The following is a 20575-nucleotide window of genomic DNA, read 5'->3' on the forward strand; positions in this document are numbered from 1 at the left end:
TTTTTAAGCCATCGCTTTGGTGGATGTTGTCATCCTTGTTTTTAAAGTTTTACAATTGTTTAGCTCAACAACACAGCTTTTATTCTGTTAATAATATTCATAAATGTTTTTCTCGTATTCATTTGAATCCGGTGGATAGGAACCGGTTCTCATCCATACGAAAAAACCATGTCTAGCATCGTATTATATCCAGACTTCTACGATTATAAAAATGTACAATCATAAGATTAAAATTAGTTTTTTAGCCGGTGCCGAAGGCACCTCGGGGCTAAAAAAAACTAGTTTTAATATTATAATTGTACATTCTAGATCCGCGGAAAGCCGTTTATAATACGATGCGAGAAATAACTATTCCTTTAAAATGTTGTTAGATTGTTATTGCTGCCCTATACATTGACATGATTTTTTATGTTTTATTATTATTTTTCTTCTCTGTTTTATTTTTATGATTCTTGTTCCCTGTTTTAACAAATAAACTGTGCTAGACAACGGTCAATATTAGCTTTATTACATTTTTGCATTGATAAATGGTGTCCAATCCCTTCCACATAAGTATCACATTGACAAATTTGCAGAAATTCAACGTATTATAACAGCATAAACTGCAGGGATCTAAAACAATGGCCGATAAATTCATGTATATCCCCAATGATGATACACAAAATTACAGCTTCTGAAGATTAAACTTAAAGAACGTTTGGACACTCAACTTTATAAACCAACCAATAAAAATTCGATGAAAGTCTCCAAAGTTGTTAGGTTAACCAATAACAATACGTTATTATTCAACTTTGGGACTAGTGTAATGAACAGTCAGTTGTCCTCTCTCTCTCTCTCTTTCTGATAATTGCTTCTTCTACTACGCTTCATTCTCATAAATAATTTGCCTATGAGGTTAGATGCCAATATAAAATTTTATAATGATGTGATAAAATAAATCTAAAAGGATGTCTCTCAGTAGCTTAAGATATCACTGACAGCTGAACCTGCATGGTCCTCTTTAACTATCTAGGGATCTTTATTCATTTTATTAAAATTGTTGGTTGAAAAGTTTAGACACTGATAGTTTGTACCAATCAATCAAGATCTAATTAAGTTTTTAGCGAATTAGAGAAAGTGTTTATAAAACTTACAGTCCAATGCAACAACCCATCTTATTGATTGTACGACCTTTGTCGTAGAACTGTGCATGGTAATGAGTTGCCCCTGTTTATGGCTTAAGGCAATAACCCTTCTCAAACTATTCATGTCGCACACCTGACATAACCATTTTAAACGTCTTTAGTTATGACGCGGTGTTGGGCCGAGATTAGAACCTATCACCTCCCAGACGAGGTAAAGACAAACCTCTAAAACAGCTGAAATCATAAATCCTAAAATAATGTTCTCGAATTAATTCACCTATTCCTGAGTGGATGTTACCATCCTTGTTTACAGTTTTAAAGTGCTTCCCTACAATAATATACTTTTTATATGTATATTATATTTTGCAGGATCTAAAGGGAAACGACAATGACCGATAAATTGATGTACATACCCACTGATGATACACTATATTACCCCTTCTGTAGATAACAATTAGTGGTTGAATCGTTTGAACGCTTAATGAACCACCAATTAAGATTCATTAAAAGTCCAAAGTTTTTAATAAAACGTTATAATAAAACTTTGGGGACTAGTGTAATAAACCATTCAATGTCCTCTGGCCCCCTGATATTTTGGATAGAAAACAAGGTAAGAGAGAAAAACACTTAACACATTTATATTTAATATATTTCTCCACATATAATTTTATTTACATAGGCATATAGTAAAACAGGTACAAAAACATCCATAGATTCAATAGACATCTTAAAGAATAGTTATTTCTCGCATCGTATTATAAACGGTTTTCCGCGGATAAAGAATGTACAATTATAAGATTAAAACTAGTTTTTTAGCCCCGAGCAGCCGAAAGCACCGGCTAAAAAAACTGGTTTTAATCCTATGATTGTACATTTCTATATTCGTAGAAAATTGGATATAACGATGCTAGACATATTTTTTTCGTATGGATGAGAACCGGTTCCTATTCACCGGATTCGAATGAATACGAGAAAAAAATATTATGGAATAATATTGCAAGAATATGTCAACTGAAGGTAAATTTATCTTCCCCGCTTCAAAGTTAAAATATTTTTAATTCAAATTTGTTATTGAATGCTCCTTCCATTAGAAAATACTAGTGGCTTCGCCCCTAGCCTCTAGGGGCTTTGCCCCAAGAGGTTTAATCAAACCAATTTTTCGTATTTTAGATTTAAAAGAAAAAGAAGAATAAAAAAAAAATTTGGTGGGGGAATTTATTTTTTTTTTGGGGGGGGGGGGGGGTAGTCGAACCAACTATTTTAATTTTAGTTTTAAAAAGAAAAGAAATCTTTTTTGGGGGGGGGGAATTTTTTTCATTTTTTGGGGGGGTTGGGGGTGTCCCACCCCTCAAGAAAATAGTTATAAACCTTCCCTATGAGAAGCTACCCTGTACAGGAGAACCCGATCGTTTCAGCGGTTAGCGAGATCCTTCCCTACAAACAAACAGACAGACAAACAGACAGACATCGTTCTACTTTGTATTATAGATATTGAACTTACAAAAGTCTATGCTTGAAATTATGATATTAATATATTTTTTAAAGGTTGAGGGGAAAGAAAAATATACAAATTCTGTTCAGAACTAGGATATGACCGAAAAATTTATTTCCCCTTCCAATATTTTTAATCTACTCAAAAGCAGAATTTTGTACTCTTTAAATTGGAGGAAACTTTTCATTGTCCTTCAGAAGTTTTTCCATAATTTACATTTAAATGAAAAAAATTTTATGAGTGAGGAAAGAATATAATTTTAGAGATACCTTGTATCTTATCTATAGATAAACTAAAGAAAACACTAGCATACTAAAGAATATAAAAATATTTGTGTAGGGGGAACAAGAAAGAGTTGTGGCATAGTTGCATAGCTGGCCAGAGCACAGGCATTTCCGTGGACTATCTACAATATAGATAGATACATAGATAGATAGATAGATAGATAGAATAGATAGATAGATAGATATATAGATAGATAGATAGATAGATAGATAGATAGATAGATAGATAGATAGATAGATAGATAGATAGATAGATAGATAGATAGATAGATAGATAGATAGATAGATAGATAGATAGATAGATAGATAGATAGATAGATAGATAGATAGATAGATAGATAGATAGATAGATAGATAGATAGATAGATAGATAGATAGATAGATAGATAGATAGATAGATAGATAGATAGATAGATAGATAGATAGATAGATAGATAGATAGATAGATAGATAGATAGATAGATAGATAGATAGATAGATAGATAGATAGATAGATAGATAGATAGATAGATAGATAGATAGATAGATAGATAGATAGATAGATAGATAGATAGATAGATAGATAGATAGATAGATAGATAGATAGATAGATAGATAGATAGATAGATAGATAGATAGATAGATAGATAGATAGATAGATAGATAGATAGATAGATAGATAGATAGATAGATAGATTAATAGATAGATAGATAGATAGATAGATAGATAGATAGATAGATAGATAGATAGATAGATAGATAGATAGATAGATAGATAGATAGATAGATAGATAGATAGATAGATAGATAGATAGATAGATAGATAGATAGATAGATAGATAGATAGATAGATAGATAGATAGATAGATAGATAGATAGATAGATAGATAGATAGATAGATAGATAGATAGATAGATAAATAGATAGATAGATAGATAGATAGATAGATAGATAGATAGATAGATAGATAGATAGATAGATAGATAGATAGATAGATAGATAGATATATAGATATATAGATAGATAGATAGATAGATAGATAGATAAACAGATAGATAGATAGTATTTAGATAGTATATAGATAGATAGATAGATAATATAGATACTGATAGATAGTTAGATAGATTAAATGGTTTTATATTTACCTAAACTTTTGGAATAGTAGCAAATTGAAAACCTTTCTCCTCCTAAACATAAACAATAGATTAATTAACTAGCGGCTGCGCTCCTAGGAGCTGTCGAACTATGGAACTCAATCGGTTCAATAGTTATCGAAATCTTAATCTACAGACTATTTTATGAATTATTGTCTATTCCTTGTGGATAAGGACGAAGTTTCCATAGCACAAAAATGATTGATTTTACCATGTGTGGTAGTACATTATTTATTTTTGATCACTTGCTCAGTATAATAAATTATACCCTATTTAGGAGAGTGGCTGCTCTATAATAATGGTATGTTTGTATTCTGCAAGTCTGTCATATTTTTTTTTCTATTTCATGTATTGTCACATAGCGTAATGTGTTAGCTTGCTGTCGGGAAGGTGTCGATTTCTAATAGCTACTGGTATCTACTGCTGCTATGTCAGGCAAGGGATATAAATTGCAGAATGGAGAGAATTCCTTGGCCCATGAATAGGGGCAACTTATTATGATAATACAGTTTGGACTTGCATACAAGGATTATGCAATTAAAGAATTCGATGTCTGTTGGATGATACCTAAACCTCATACTCATGGTTGGATGAACGTTTAAACCGCAACACCAAAACGGGGATCATTTTTCCTAGGGTTGATTGAAAGATGGAAATACCTTTCCCTAAAAAAGTAAAAAACCTTCCCTGGAACTATAAGGAGCTTCACTACAAAGAAGAACCATATCGAGAATCTTAGCTACAAACAAAAAAGCTTACTACTTTATAGGATTAATCTCCTTCCAGATATTTGCAGCTACATAAGGTTACAGAGAAGATTATTTGTATAAAACATTGTAGTCCTTTGAAAGGTTTCTATTATAGAGTATGTTGCTACGCTTATAATATTCTTGTTGCAGTATAATTTATCAACTTGGTACATTATGTTTGCCATTATTTAAATTATTATTTTTCCAGTACCAAATAATACAATAATATCCTTCCTTATATTACTAAAGTAACAGATGTTGTCTATCTGTCGAATATTTAGATTTAATCCCACATAACGTCAAGGCACTACAAAATTGTAAGGGGATTCCCCCCCCCCCCTCCCCATAAAAAATAATAATAAAAAACTTTGAAGACAATTTACAAATTTTATTGGTCGCTTCGCGCCATGGTTCAATACCCTTAGTTTCCTTTTTTTAAACCATGTAAATTTAGGATTTCACAAAAAAATATAGGTTTTTATTTCTCCAAAAGAGTTAGAAGGGGGAGGGGGAAGTATCCTCCCCTAATAAATGTTATTCTCAGGTTAAAAACTTAGGGGTGGGGGGGGGGGGGGGGGAGATAAATTTTACACATAATTTTTAAAATAAATTGAATACAATTAAATTGTACCTGTATATGTTTTTTCACAATTTCGCACCACAGTATTGTTGGGGTAATCATACTAAAAACAAGAACATCTAAATTCATACTATCAAACTTGTAGATTAAATTAAAATGTCCTATTTTAATTTTGAAGTAAATGTACAGTTGAGTAAAAATTATGACAAGGGATATAATTGGACGTCATTGTCTCTTTTTTAAAGAAAATTTAAAAAATACCTTTATACAAACCCATTCTAAGCTTTCTGATACAGATAGCCTAAAATAATAATAATTAGATCTTAAAATCTTCAACATGAATCAAGCAAAATCTTGAACTCATCATGCGGGGCCTATACCTGCAGTGCCCTAACCCTACAGGGCTACCCAGTACCCAATATAATCTAACCTAACCTTACAAAAAGTAATAAACAAATGAACGAAAAACTTCTCCCCTACCAATTTTAAATTTATTTCAAAATAGTAGAGGTGTTTCTGTGCTACACGAGGCTCTCTTTATGGTAAATGCCGAAATGTTTGTGTGTTTGTTTGTATGTTTTTGTGAAAAAAGACAAATAATAAACCAGCTTTTCTTGTAAAATATCTAGTTCTTTCATTTGTATTCCGACGTGCAAGCACAACCCAAATAAATTTCACTGGGAAGATAATAATATCAAATAAAGTAACTTCTAAAGGATTGAGGGACAGAAAAATAAGTTTTTAGCTAATCTTCTCTATACAGATGAATAGTGGTTCTTAGATGCCAATAATTCAGAGGTTAGTCTAATATATAGTAAAAAGCAAACACATAATTCACATTATTAATTAAGTACATAAGAGATAAAAAAATTAAAGCAAATGCCCGGATTTAACTTTACGTTTCTCAACTTTTTAAAATTTCTATACCATTACAGTATTATAGTTTGTTGATTTAGTCTGTACTATATTCTAAATGCCTATAGAAAGGAGAAAGGAGGATAAGTCGACTTTCCATTTTAGTTCTAAATAGATTTTCTTAATTTGGAGGTTTTTTTTGTAACAAAGCGAGAAAATATGTAATAGAGAACCATATCGGTCCAGCAGTTACATGCAGACGTAAGGACGAAAAAAAAGATTATATTATTTTCTATTATCATATCCCTTACACCCTGAGTGAATCCGCAGAATAATGTTGATACTTTTTATCCATTTCCTTCATATTGTGGCAATTGTCAGGGAGAGAGGGATAGATAGAAACCATTGTATTTGGTTAATATTATAAATAAAAAGGAGATATATAATTAAGTTGGATGATTATGTTGATATAGAAGAAGCAAAAAATAGACACACTGGGTGCGCAACAGTCTTAAACGCGCGTTTAACTAACATCGGAGTCGGAGTCACAATATCATTTAGTGCACTGTTCCAATTAGAGGCATTTAGAAATTTAGGAGTGTAAGATAGCCATAAAAAAAACAAGATAAAAAATAGGGTAATTAAGAACCCTATTGTTGACTGTATTACAATCCTTTTAAGCTCCCCACCCCTTCACCCCCATCAATTTTGGATTTAGTGGGATGTTAAAAAATCATAATGTGTTGTCAAATTTTTAGGTGTCACTCTGACAATATCCTCTACCCTCTTCTGGTTCCAATTGTGTATAGAGGCATTTAGCTAAAAGCTAAAAGATTGGCTTGTTATAAATTATAAAAAGATACTGTATAAAAGTAACTGATCCTACATCTTTGGGGATTTAATATTGATAGCAAAATAACAATTGGCAAAATATCCTTTAATATCTTTCAATCTTCTTCTATTTGCCATTAAATATCATCATCTATTATCTATTGATATTGTTTGGTGGGATTTGGTTTTTAGATTGTACAGAAAGAATGTACTGATTTTTTCTCATTTTATTGATAAATCATACATTGTAATTAATTATGATAAATATTAACAAAAAGCTCTTAATTCTATAAGAGATAATTTAAAAAGATGTAGGGTAAGTGCTAGGTTCAAATCCCAGCCAAAGACCGTGTTATAACTAAAAACGTTATAAATGATTCCTTCTGTTGCTATATCAGGCGAAAATCGTGGACAGTTAGGACTCCCAGACAAAGGTTGTTCAATCACAAGGTTTGTTTTCTGTGGGACTTTTAGCCGTGTATGTACTTTATTGGTAAGATTTGGTTCAGAGTTACACCAAAGTAAGGCATAATGCTGATCAATAGCAAATTCTAGGCTATAAAAGAGTTTTTTTTTAGATTTATTAGTAATAATTCTTTTTTTTAACCCATTACATTTGTTTATGGAAACTAAATCGATATCTTTAACCTTTTCATGTTATGGGCCACCTTTCACCCCCAAAATTTGAACTCCTCTGTGCATGCCTCTGGTAGCTACACTAAAAAAAAACAATACTTACGATGAAGACATTCGATAGATTTTCTCAACCAGCTCATATCTACTTAATCTGAAATAAGGAAAATCATTTGTATCTTCAGGTGTCCGTTTTTTTGTCTGTCTGTTCATTTTATGTAAACTTATTTTTTTTTCATCTGATTTATCTTTCTGTGTATCTAAAATTGATCCTTTGTATATATTGTATGACGTCTTTTTAATAGGCACTACAAAGAGCTTCTTGTGTTTTGTTTCATATCTATTTAACTATCATTCCAGATATTTATTTACCCTTCCTTTGAGAATCTTGTAACATCTATCTTTAAACCTATTTGGAAGGCTGTCTATCAATCTTTATATCCTTCTATCCACTTATGAACCGATCTATCTAGATTTTTGTCTATTTATCTAATTGTCTTTTATTTATATGATATCCAATCCATCTATCTATCTAGCTATCACCTATTTAAGTAAAGCATAGGCCAAGCACAATGGTGTTTTAGAGGCTGCACAATTTGAGGTATTGCTAAGAGATGAGATTTTCTCATTTTTAAGTTCATGTAGATGTTCTATCCTCCAGGTTGTTTTTGTTCTACCTAGTTTTCTTTTTCCTTATGGACCACACATCAAGGAATCATTTGTGGTATCATCATGTACTTTCCTTAGAGTGTGTCTCAACCATTTTAATTCTCTGTTTTATTGTCACATGTATATTGCTATCTATCTTTTAGTGTAAATAAATAACTACATTATCTATCTGTCTATCTATCCATTGTTCATAAACTTTACCTGTCTTCTAGATCTTGTTTGATACAATCCACAGACTTATAATTATCATTTACACCACTGTAACACCTAAATTCAAAATCATTGCAATTTTTCTAAGCGAAGCTTTTCTATAATTATGTTCGGTCCGTCAGTGCGCCCATTTAGACTTTTTTGAAAACAACTTATTATATGATATAATTATCCTATTCATTTGATTTCTGGAATAATGATTCCTAGGACAACGAGGTAAAATATTATATACAAAGCAACTCTATAATTGAACTCTAAAATGAAAGTATGTCCTCAAACCTGCAAAAATACCCAATATAATATAACCTTATCTTTCACTCACAGTCATATTTCCAATTCATTTTAAAACAAGGGGGGATGGGTGCTGTTCTCGACAAGGCACTTCAAGAAAAATTGCCGAAAAATTAGTTTCTTATAAATACATAATTATGTCACTTGAAGCTTTCCTGAATAATACTTACATAAATTTTCTGTTGACTTGAAGGTAGCTGAAATCACAGGCATATTCGTCAGACCCATCTTGACAATCATGTCTACAAATAAGATCCATCTTGAAAAAGAAATAGTTATAAAGTGATAGAAAGAAAGAAAGGTAAAAAAAGAGAAAGCCAAAGAGAGGATTAAAGAAGAAGAGAAAGAAAGAAATATAAGAAAGAGAAAGAAAAAGAAAGTAAAAAATTAAAAGATAATATAGCCATCTATGTATCCATATATCCATACCTTCCATCGCATCTATGTGAAAGGGGAATACATCTTGAACGTTCTTTGTTGAAATCATTGATGGTTAATATCTAAATTATAAAAAAGCGTCAATATATCTATCAATGCATCTATCTATAATTATCTATCAATGCATCTAACCATATATATATCAATGCACCTGTCCATATATCAATGCATCTGTCCATCTATCAATACATCTATACATCTATCAATGCATCTATCCGACTAATGCAATCAATGTATCAATCCATTTATCAATGTATATATATATCTATCAATGTATCAATCCATCTATCAATGTATCTATCTATCTACCAATGCATCTGACCATCTATTAATGTATCTATCAATCTATTAATGTATCTATCCATCTAACAATGTATCTATCCATCTATTAATGTATCTATCAATCTATCTATCAATCTATTAATGTATCTATCCATCTAACAATATATCTATCTATGTATATATCATCTATTAATCTATCTATCAGTGTATCTTTTTGCATCTATCCTTCTATCAATGTATCAATATATCTATCAATGCATTTTTCTATCTATCAAGTCATAGATCCATCTCTAAATACATCTATCCATTTACCAATAAATCTATCCATTTATCAATGTATCTATACATCTTTAAATGCATCTATCCATCTATCAATGTGCTGATCAATCTACTAATGTATCTATCCATCTATCCATCTTTCAATGTATCTATCCATCTATCAATGTATCTATCAATCTAATAATGTATCTATCCATCTAACAATGTATCTATCTATTTATCAATGTATCCGTGTATCTTTTTATTAATCTATGCATCTATCCATCTATCAATGTATCAGTCTATCTATCAATGCATCTATCAAGTCATACATTCAACCCTAAATACATCTATCCATATACCAAAAAATCTATCCATTTATCAATGTATCTATAAATCTTTAAATGCATCTATCCATCTATCAATGTGCTGATCAATCTACTAATGTATCTATCAATATATCATAGCATCTATACATCTATCAATGTATCTATCTATCTATCAATGCATCTATCCATCTATCAATGTATCTATCCATCTATCAATCCATCTATCTATCAATGTATCTATCCATCTATCAATCCATCTATCTACCAATGTATCTATCCATCTATCAATCCATCTATCTATCAATGTATACCTGATTATAGTTATGATTTTCGCAAGCAAACTCGTAAGGCTTGCACTGAACTTTGGGTTTGTTATTCAACCCTAAGAATAAAATGGTTGAATTAATCCTGGAAAAAGGTATAGCCAACAAGCAAAATAAATCTAAAATAATATTTTTTAAGGGGGTTTGCAGAAACAAAGGTCGTCTTTACTACATAAAATACTTTCCTTTAATTAATACTGGGATGAAATATACATACTAATCCTGTGCAGGGAGGGAGGGGACAATGGTCTGTTTATAACACTAGTCTCCAAAGTTTTTAATACTGTTATCTTAATCGTTGGTTAAACAACTTTGGGAACTTTTAATGAAGTTTAATTGGTTGATTCATTTAGTTGAGTGTCCAAATGTTTCAACCAATAAATATAATCTACAGAAGAGGGAATTTTTTGTATCATTGTGGATGTACATCAATTCATCGGCCATTGTCTTATCCCTTTAGATCCCCGGAATATACTACTCCTGTGACATGTTAGGTAAACTAACACTATACTAATTATGAATCTGACATGAGGAAAATTTTTGTTTTGGAACTTTTTTCAGGGATCATATGATAGGTCAATTGGTTTAAAATCAGTATTTTGTTATTTTGCTCTCTATCTCTCTTTTTTCTCTTTCTTTTTTCCCTCTCTACTTATCTTTTACTGTATGTCCTTATTTTTTTGAAATCATTATAAAAGGCTTTGCTCAATTTAGATTTAAATTTCTTTGACTTAATTAGTCGCTATTTTGTTTACATAGTTTTTTATAGGAACAGCGGCTAAACATCTAGTTATGTATTTAAAGGGTAAGAAAGTGAAGAAAAAATAGTCTAAAACCATCTTAAAACTTAAATCTATAATAACCCCCATTAGACATATTGGAAGCTTCTCTAAAATAAAGAACTCAATATATTCAGAAATTATCGCATTCTTATGCAACAGACAATAAAACCGTACTACTTTATATAATTGGATTACAAAACACGATAATTATTTTTTTCAAGCAACGTGAAGATAGAATTTAAAACTATTCAAAGTAATATAATCTATCTTGTATTTACCTACCCCTGAAACCCCGAAACATTTACTAATAAGACTTCTAAGGAATAACAAAATGAAAAAATAAATGAACTTTTTTATGTGCACAATTTTGAGTAGGAAAAAAACGGATTATTACTTTTTTTATTTTCTGAAGGTTTTTTTGCGTCGTTAATTATAAAAAAACATTGGTTTTGTCCATTAAGGCAATGGAGTAAAAAAAATTACTATAATTTTTGTAATGTTCGTTTGTCCGCCAGTTTTTTTTTAACCGATATCTTTGCTAAGAAAAAGATTATATAAAAGATAGGACTACAGGTAGTAGATCTGGGGAAGCCTTTTTTTATTAAAGAATTCATTCATATTTACTGTTTTTTTTTAATTTCATATTTTAAGATGTATTTTTAGTCGCTTGCCTTTTTCCGAGTTTTTATTTATGATAAATCCATAATATTATCATAATTATAAGAAAATATCTATAAAAAATTTTACTTCTATTCTTTTTCATCTACTAGATCTTTAAAAATGTTGCTAGTAGAATGTATGTATTTATAGCATTTTTGTGATTAGTTTTGTCTTTCCTTCTTTAACAAGGCTGACTACATCCAAAAAATAAACAATCAAACAAACTAACACCGACAAATAAATAGTCACAGTATTGTACATTGTATATTATCTAAAATTCAATATTATTTGATACAAAAAGTCCCATAATCTTTCCAAAACGTACTAAAATTTAAGAGTTATTAGGTCATGTGAAGGAAACGAAGTTGCGGGTTTCGTCCTATATTAACAGTAGACTTTCTCCTTTTTCTCCCGGGGGGCTCTTACCCTGCAGTGTCTACTTCCTAACCCTGCTGGGCAATCATTAATATTTACTTTATCCGCTATTTCGTTTTCTTTCCACGATCCAAAAAAAATAAAATCTAGTGTAAAAATCACATAGATATATGTATTTCTTATTGTTACAGAAATCCCTATAAACACAGTAGCAAAATTCGAAACTTACAAGCTATCCGTTATCTGTTGACGGACGTAAACGACCTAGTTGTGGGAAAGATTCTTAACTAACATTGAATGTTTTATTGACCATTAGTTACTTCTAAAGAATAGACAAATTATTTGTGTTTAGTCTTCCACTATGATTTGCCAATCTCAGCTCAGGTGGGTTCTTATATAAAATTTGAGGGAAAAGATCTTCTAATACTATGTTTCAAAAATTGTGTGATATCTAATAACCTTTCTATATAGTTTTACAACACTTTTTTAAGTTTAAAAAGGAATTATACAAAAATAATTTTGTGGTTCGGTTCATTGATTTTATTCTTTAAGGACCCGCCTCAGGACTTTTATAGAAGCGAAGCTACTCTAAAAATAAAGCAGTATAAAGTTTCTCTGATTTAGTTTCAGTATTTGAAGCGCAATATTCCCTTAAAAATGCAGCAACGGTAGATGTAGAACATACGTGGATATTATAACTGGGGAATATAGGTCGTCAATTTAGCTTGCAACCATAGAACTCGCTCATTGGTCAGTTCATAAATCCAGTATGAGAGAAGGGGATGGGGTAAAGGTGGTGGAATCGTTATTTTAGCCCTCTGCAAGTTTCACTTAATTAGAGAACATAAAAAATCTGGCGTAAGATCCAAGTAATAACAAGTAACAACGCAAATTCACAATCTTACAAAATGTATTTGTAAATTATTTGCCACTGTCGGTCTATATTTGGCGGAAATTAATTATATTCGTGAGGGGTATATTTGTTATAGTATGACTGAAAGGTATGTTCTCTTATATCAGTCCAGAGGTTAGCGTGTCAGACAGACATTTAAACAAAATTTTGATTAGTAATATAGATTAGTATGCCCTATGATGTACAAAGTTCTCCTTGTTAAATATAATCTTTAGATATTTTTCTCGTATTCATTAGAATCCGGTGGATAGGAACCGGTTTTAATCCATACGAAAAAACTATGTCTAGCATCGTATTATAAACCGCTTTCTACGAATATAAAAATGTACAATCATAAGATTAAAACCAGTTTTTTTAACCCGTGCCTTCGGCACCTCGGGGCTAAAATAACTGGTTTTAATCTTATGATTGTACATTCTATATCCGCGGAAAGCGGTTTATGATACGATGAAAGAAATAACTATTATCTCTTTTACATAGTCAATTTGTCTTTTAAAGTTCCATTATGGGGAAACAATATAGGGATATGTAAATGGCTGTTCATTCATGCCAAGTCCTAAGATAACTAACCAGGATTTTTTTTATTCCATGCAAACACTTAGGTTCTTGAATAAGGTATAACAAACAAGCGATAAAAAGGTAGTCTTTACTACAAAGTGTTGCCATTGTTAAAACACGAAAAAATCTGATGAAATTGCCAGTTGTTTGTAACAGCTCATTTAGGGTATAATTTGAAGTAACACCTTAGAGACAACCAACCGTTTGATTCAATTATCATTACACATTATGTCTTTATTTCACAAAAAATGGTATATTTCATACTAGCGGCTGCGCCCCTAGCATCTAGGGGCTCCCTATATGAAGGGGCATTGAAGGGAAGAAAAATAGCCTAAAACCATACCCAGACTTTTCTTTATAAAAATGGAACAGTCTAAAACCAACCCAGGATCTATAAGAAGCTTCACTGTAAAGGAGGACCATGTCGGTTCAGAGGTTAGCGAGATCTTTCGCTACAGACAAAAAAAGCTTATTACTTTATACACTGTTAAATAAAAAATTTTTTTTTAGCATCAGATAATACTATATATTCTTCACATTAATGTATAGTATCAATCCGTACATTATAGGAAAAAAACCTCATTACGATACAAGGAAGTTTTCAATACTGTATTGGGTATTAGATAATGTACTGTGGAGTAACATGTAGTACTAAATAATGTATTTGTCTGTAGAGTATTATCCAATACGCTCTTGGGAATAAAATTCAATATGGTAGAAGTAAGATTTTAATACTCTCCTTTGCAATTTTTGATATCCTCTATCATAATTTTTGATACGCTGTACAGTATGAAACTGTTTTACTTTGAATGAAAGATCAGTTTATAATATATGGTTATTATATGTACATATACATTTTGTTATATCAACAAACATACCAAGCAGAGCAATAAAACATTAATTTAAATGTAAATTTAGTAAAAAAAATGACTTTAAAGATGTTTAGGACTAAACATGATCCTTAAAAATAAAAACTATGGTCAGTCATAATTACAAAAATTAAAACTATAAATGTGAGCATAAACAGTAACTTTTCATCTTTGTCTAAAACGACCAAGCAGAAACACTTCCATGAGAGGTATGCACCAATGGTGTCTGTTTCAATTATTCTTTACAGTACAGATTGGTACCCTAGAACATATGAATAGTTACTATCTTAATAAACCATTCTCTTGCGTATTGTCTGATATGCTACAGCGTATGAAATAGTACTAAATTAAAAAACTTTTCTACTGCGTATTTTCCAGTACACTAGAGTCTATCAAATAGTACTATTTTAATAAACATTTCTGTACCGTATTTTCCAGTATTCTAGAGCATATCAATCGATACTAAAAAAATGTATGGGTTCTGTATAGTAATAATTATTGTGTTATATAGTATTACATAGTGTTATATATTAATTATATAGTTGTAGCGTACTTACGGTTCCAATACTCTCCAGAGTATCAATTGATACTAAATAAAAAAATTATTTTTAACAGTGTATAATAGGATTAATAAAAACTAATTTATCTTTAATTGTTATATTTCAATTCAAAGAAACAGCCAACTATATTTACAACGTGGGTCCATAGACGTCCAAGGGGTGGGGGTAATGGGGCGGTTACCCCCCCCCCCCCCAAACGATTTTAGGGGTGCCATAGGCACCACCAAAAATTTTTTCATTATACCCCCCCCCCCATTTAAAATTTACCCCTACCCTTTATTTACCCCCCCCCCAAATAATTTTGGGGGGGTAAAATCTCTAATAATAAATTTACCCCTGCCAACAAATTTCAGGGGGGGGAAATAACCCCCCCCCCAATCAAATTTTACCCCCGGTGTAAAAATGGGGGGGGGAATTCGGCCCGCTTCGCGCGCCATTTTACCCCCCCCCCCCCCCAAATACGAATTACCCCCCCCCCCCTTAAAATTTTTTACCCCCTCCCCGCTAAAAAAAAACTTGGACGTCTATGCGTGGGTCTTCATTTTTTTATATATCTATCTATTTATTTTCTATATTAAACCAAATTATCTCTCATTGAACTATCCCTTTAGCTCTATAGTGGAATAGGTAAATAATGAGAAGATAAATCTTGTAGTTGATTATCCTTTGTCTATACTATAATCTAATGTAGTAAGTTGTATGTCTGTTTGTGTGTCATTTAAGACCTATATTGCAGGTTGTGGGAAGAAAGAACTTGTCTGTGGTTTTTAAGGAAGCTTAGTATTGGTGTTATGGCAATTTAAGTATATTTAAAACTTTGGTGTCGAGGTAAATTTTGTCTATTATATCTAAAGAAATAAGACAATGGACGATAAATTGATACACATCACAAATGTTGATGAACAATCTATTACCCCATTCTGTAGATTAAAATTATTGGCTGAGATTAATTGTTTTGGCACACTATCAGTTTGGAACCAATTAATTACAATTTTCAATATTCACCTGTTTTGGAAGATTTCTGACAACCAAGGACATAAGTTCCTGAAAAAATAACAACATATCAGGGTCAGCTCTCTACGGGAAGGTAAATTGATATACATTCCAATTAGGATTAACAAAATCAGCCTTCCTCTAGATTAAAATAATTACTAAACAGCTTGGGCACTGCTTATATTAACTTCCAATTGTGCGGATAAGACAATGGCCGATAAATTGATGTACATTCCCAATGATGATATACAAAATTATCCCTTTTGTAGATAACAATTAGTAGTTGAAACGTATGGACCATCCAATAAAAATTCGATAAAAGTCCCAAAAGTTATTGAGCCAACGAATAAGATGTTATTATAAAACTTTGAAGACTAGTGTAATAAACAGCTTAATGTCTCCTCCCTCCCTCCCTGGATTGAGAGAAAAGCCTTGTTGATCCAAATATCTGGTTTCAATGTGACACAATCTACATTATTTTTATATTTTATCATTAAAGATAATTTACATATACGTCATTATCTTTTTTTATAACTTCTTTGTCCTTTTTAAAGGCGAAGGTAACGGTTAACTTTTTTTCGTTGAATTCAAACTTTGCTTCCTTATATGGATGTTGTCATTCTTGTTTTATTAATACTAATATTAAACTGTATTGATAGTACACATATTGTTTTGCTTGCCTCTAAATTAGGGTACCACAATTTTGGTAAACTTAATAGACAAACAGACCCTATAAAAAATACTTCAAGTTTGTTGTGGATTGTGTGGTTTAAAATATATATGTTTTTTTGCTACGCGTAGCCATTTTGAGTTAAAGATCGCTATTAGGTGAGCGGCTGTACCTCTGACAGCGGCGACGCCTACACTAAACGATTTAAAGATCCATGGTCCGGTTTTTATATTCCATTAAGACCAGTGGCGTGCGAAGCACTTTGTCTAGGGGGAGCATTTTGAAGATTTTGTAAAATTTTGCCCCCCCCCTAAATCAAAGTGCCCCGGGGGGGCACTTTGCTTTAGGGGGGGGCATTTTGATTATATATACTAATTTTAAATAAGGGCGTTTTAAGGGATGGGATTATTTGATTATGGGCCTCCTGGTCCTTTTCCCTTCTTCCCCATCCCTTCCCCCATCCCTATTTCCCATTTATATCCCCCACCTCTTCCCCCCCCATCTCTTATTCCCTATCCCTTCTCCCCACCCTGCAATGACCGAAGGGAAGGGAGCTAGAAAGCATCTTCGAAAAAATAGTACAGAAGATAAATTAACCTATTTATTACACTAGTCCCCAATATTTCATAAAAAATTTTCTTATTCGTTGGCTCCAGGGGCGTCGAAGCTTTTTTTTGGGGGGGGTGTAAAAAATTTTTAAGGGGGGGGGTAAAATGTGCGCGCGAAGCGCGCCGCAAATTTTTTTTACCCCCCCCAAAATTTTTACCCCGGGGGTAAAATTTGCTTTGGGGGGGTAATTACCCCCCTGAAATCTGTTGGCAGGGGTAAATTTAGTTTACCCCCCCCAAAAAAAAATTTACCCCGGGGCGAAGCGCACAAAAAATTTTTTTATTAGAGATTTTTTTATTTTGGGGGGGGGGGGTAAATACTCCCTCCTAAATGGTTGGGGGTGCCTACAGCACCCCCAGGGTAGGGGTAAATTTTAAATGGGGGGGTAATCGCCCCATTACCCCCCCCCCCTTGGACGTCTATGGTTGGCTCAACAACTTTGGGGACTTTAATGGAATTTTGATTGGTTGGTTAATTAAGTCGAGTTTCCATACATTTCATCCACTAATTGTAATCTATATAAGGGGTAATTTTGTGTATCATCATTGGGGATGTACAAAATTTCTTTGGTAAAAAGTTTATATTATACAAAATAAAATACTTCCTATAACCTGGTTTGTTATGTTCAGTGAAAAAAGATTATAACCTAATTTCTACACTAATTTAAAAATTTGGTAAGGTTAATTGAATAGTAACTGTCTGTTTGGCGCGAAGCGCCAAAATTTTTTTTTGGAGTATTTCTTGATCTTTTTTTGGAAACTGGGATAGTTTTGCTTTTTGTAGGGTAGGGGGCAAAAAGGGGCATTTTTGTTGACCAGGGGGGGGCAAAATGGGGCATTTTTTAACATTTAGGGGGGGGGGCAGGGGGGGGCGGTTGCTAGGGGGGCAGGGGGGGGGGGGCGTTTTGGTCGCTAGGGGGGGGGGGCGATTGCCCCAAATGCCCCCTTCGGTTCGCACGCCACTGATTAAGACCATAGTTACAGGTTTTGTAGTGTAAATGAATATTTATAACAAACTAATAAACTTCTTCCCAAAGGGACTTTTGTTCATCTTATAACAATTTTGATAGTTATTTATTGCATCGTATTATAGAATTATATAGTTTTCCGCGGTTATCTGTAATACAAAGTAGAACGATGTCTGTCTGTCCGTCTGTCTGTCCCTTAAGATCTCGGTAACCACTGAACCGATCTGATATTGGTGGTTTTAAGCTATTTTCTTGGGGGGTGGGACACCCCCAACCCCCCAAAAACAAAAAAATCCCCCCCCATTTTTTTTTTGCTTAAGATTTCCTTGGTCCTTTATGTTTTGTAGAAGATTTCCTTGGTCCTTTATGTTTTGTAGAAGATTTCCTTGGTCCTTTATGTTTTGGAGAAGATTTCCTTGGTCCTTTATGTTTTGTAGAAGATTTCCTTGGTCCTTAATTTTTTTTATCACCTCTTGGGGCAAAGCCCCTAGAGGCTAGGGGCGAAGCCGCTAGTTAAATAAAAAATAATAAGATTAATATCAGTTTTGTTAGTATTAACATTATGATTTTTATTTTACTATTCTTAGAAAATTGTCTACAATACTTCACGGTTCATGATTTTTCAGTATGGCTCAGAACAAGTTTTAATCCATACTGAAAAAGATATTATGTAACTGAATTATTTCTATTGGTTCATTCTAATGTGTCTTTTGAGCGTTAGAGTATATAATGTTAATTTGCTTTGGAATTACATATGTTATTGTGACCCAATATGGATAATGGATAAGAAAATTGGACAACCAATTCATGTATATCCCCAATGATTATAAACTAAAACACCCTTCTAAACATTGGACTAACCAATTGGGATTTAAGTTTTCCCAAAGTTTTTGATCCAACTTATAAGAGAATGTTTATAAAAACTTTGTGTAATGTCCCCTCCCTCCCTACCCAAAATGTGTGTAATGTCCCCTCCCTCCCTACCCAAAATGTGTGTAATGTCCCCTCCCTCCCTACCCAAAATGTGTGTAATGTCCCCTCCCTCCCTACCCAAAATGTGTGTAATGTCCCCTCCCTCCCTACCCAAAATATGTGTAATGTCCCCCCCCCCTCCCTCCCTACCCAAAATGTGTGTAATGTCCCCTCCCTCCCTACCCAAAATGGATAATTGTATTTATTTTTGATGGACAATATGTAAAATTTTCTTCTAGTCTTTTATGATAAAACCTTACATGGGTCTTTAGTTAAGGTACGGTTTTCGTACTTTAAATCTAAAATTTAGTTTTCAAATTTCAATTCAGTTGCATAAAAGAACTTTGTTCTAAATTCATAATTCCATTTTGAACTTCAAAATATTGCAAACATATACATTTTTGCATATTTATCATGCAAAATAAGTATGTATGTATTTTTTATCTTTTTTTATTTTAAAGTTTCAATTGAAAATCTCTAGGGGATGTATGTCTTCTTTTTCAGATGCGAATCTACTCTGTAATGTGAAATTCGTCTGTCAGCGTGTAAGAAACCGTTTAGGGGAAACGTAAGTTTCTCGGTTGGTTAACATAGACTGCTGACTTTCAAGTTGCTGAAAAATGGCCTTCCATTTTTTTTTCTGTTTGATCAAAAATCTGTCATTTCTTGGATCTTAAGACAAAATGTATGATGCAATGAACTTTTCATGAGTTAAATAATAATTACAAGTAATTTTAATGATAGTTATTAAAAAACAGAAAAGTAATCTAAAGATTAGTTTTGTTGACTTACCTATCTGAGAAAGAATTAAGATGTTAAAAATGCTTTTCACCCCTTCACTCAACATCTACAGTGTTTTAAACCTAGAAAAAATACATTATGGTCAAATCTAAAGAAAACAAGGTTAACAACATCCAAAAGTTATAGAGCACTAAAAAAAGGACAAACAGACAAAATGATTTCAATAATTCTTAGAAACCACGAAACCTTTTTATAATAGTAATAATAAATATTTTCAATGTCGGTATCGTTATTTTAGCCAGCTGCGAGCATTACTTCATCAGAGAACATGAAAATCTGGTATAATAATTCCACAACATTCATAATATTAAAATATTTCATATCTCGACAATAGTGTGTAATAGACCGACAGATTATTCTTATTA

General features: G+C 32.2%; 1 protein-coding gene across 1 annotated transcript; it reads right to left on the reverse strand.

The window, feature by feature from the left end:
* Nucleotides 1-2093: 2093 nt before the first annotated feature.
* On the reverse strand, nt 2094-20273 carry LOC145324254 (uncharacterized). Its single transcript, XM_080166877.1, has 11 exons — nt 20202-20273; nt 16204-16242; nt 10470-10540; nt 9281-9351; nt 9022-9093; nt 8552-8617; nt 7788-7835; nt 5624-5663; nt 5414-5465; nt 4025-4066; nt 2094-3022 (listed from the first exon to the last, which is right to left on the reverse strand). The coding sequence occupies exons 1-11, from the start codon at nt 20254-20256 to the stop codon at nt 2898-2900; spliced, it is 681 nt and encodes a 226-aa protein (XP_080023003.1). The 5' UTR covers nt 20257-20273; the 3' UTR covers nt 2094-2897.
* Between the last annotated feature and the right edge of the window lie 302 nt (nt 20274-20575).

Source organism: Acartia tonsa, chromosome 7 (genome assembly GCF_053477335.1).
Source record: "Acartia tonsa isolate MP-2025a chromosome 7, ASM5347733v1, whole genome shotgun sequence".
Lineage (NCBI taxonomy): Eukaryota > Metazoa > Arthropoda > Copepoda > Calanoida > Acartiidae > Acartia > Acartia tonsa.

What these genes read in the sequence shown, in the direction of transcription:
- LOC145324254 (XM_080166877.1), bottom strand. Translation starts at nt 20,256, where the DNA reads ATGTTGAGTGAAGGGGTGAAAAGCATTTTTAACATCTTAATTCTTTCT. An exon ending in CTTAATTCTTTCTCAGATAG is followed by an intron (nt 16,243 to 20,201) that starts GTAAGTCAACAA and finishes TTATTTTTTCAG; the next exon opens with GAACTTATGTCCTTGGTTGT. An exon ending in TCAGAAATCTTCCAAAACAG is followed by an intron (nt 10,541 to 16,203) that starts GTGAATATTGAA and finishes TTTTATTCTTAG; the next exon opens with GGTTGAATAACAAACCCAAA.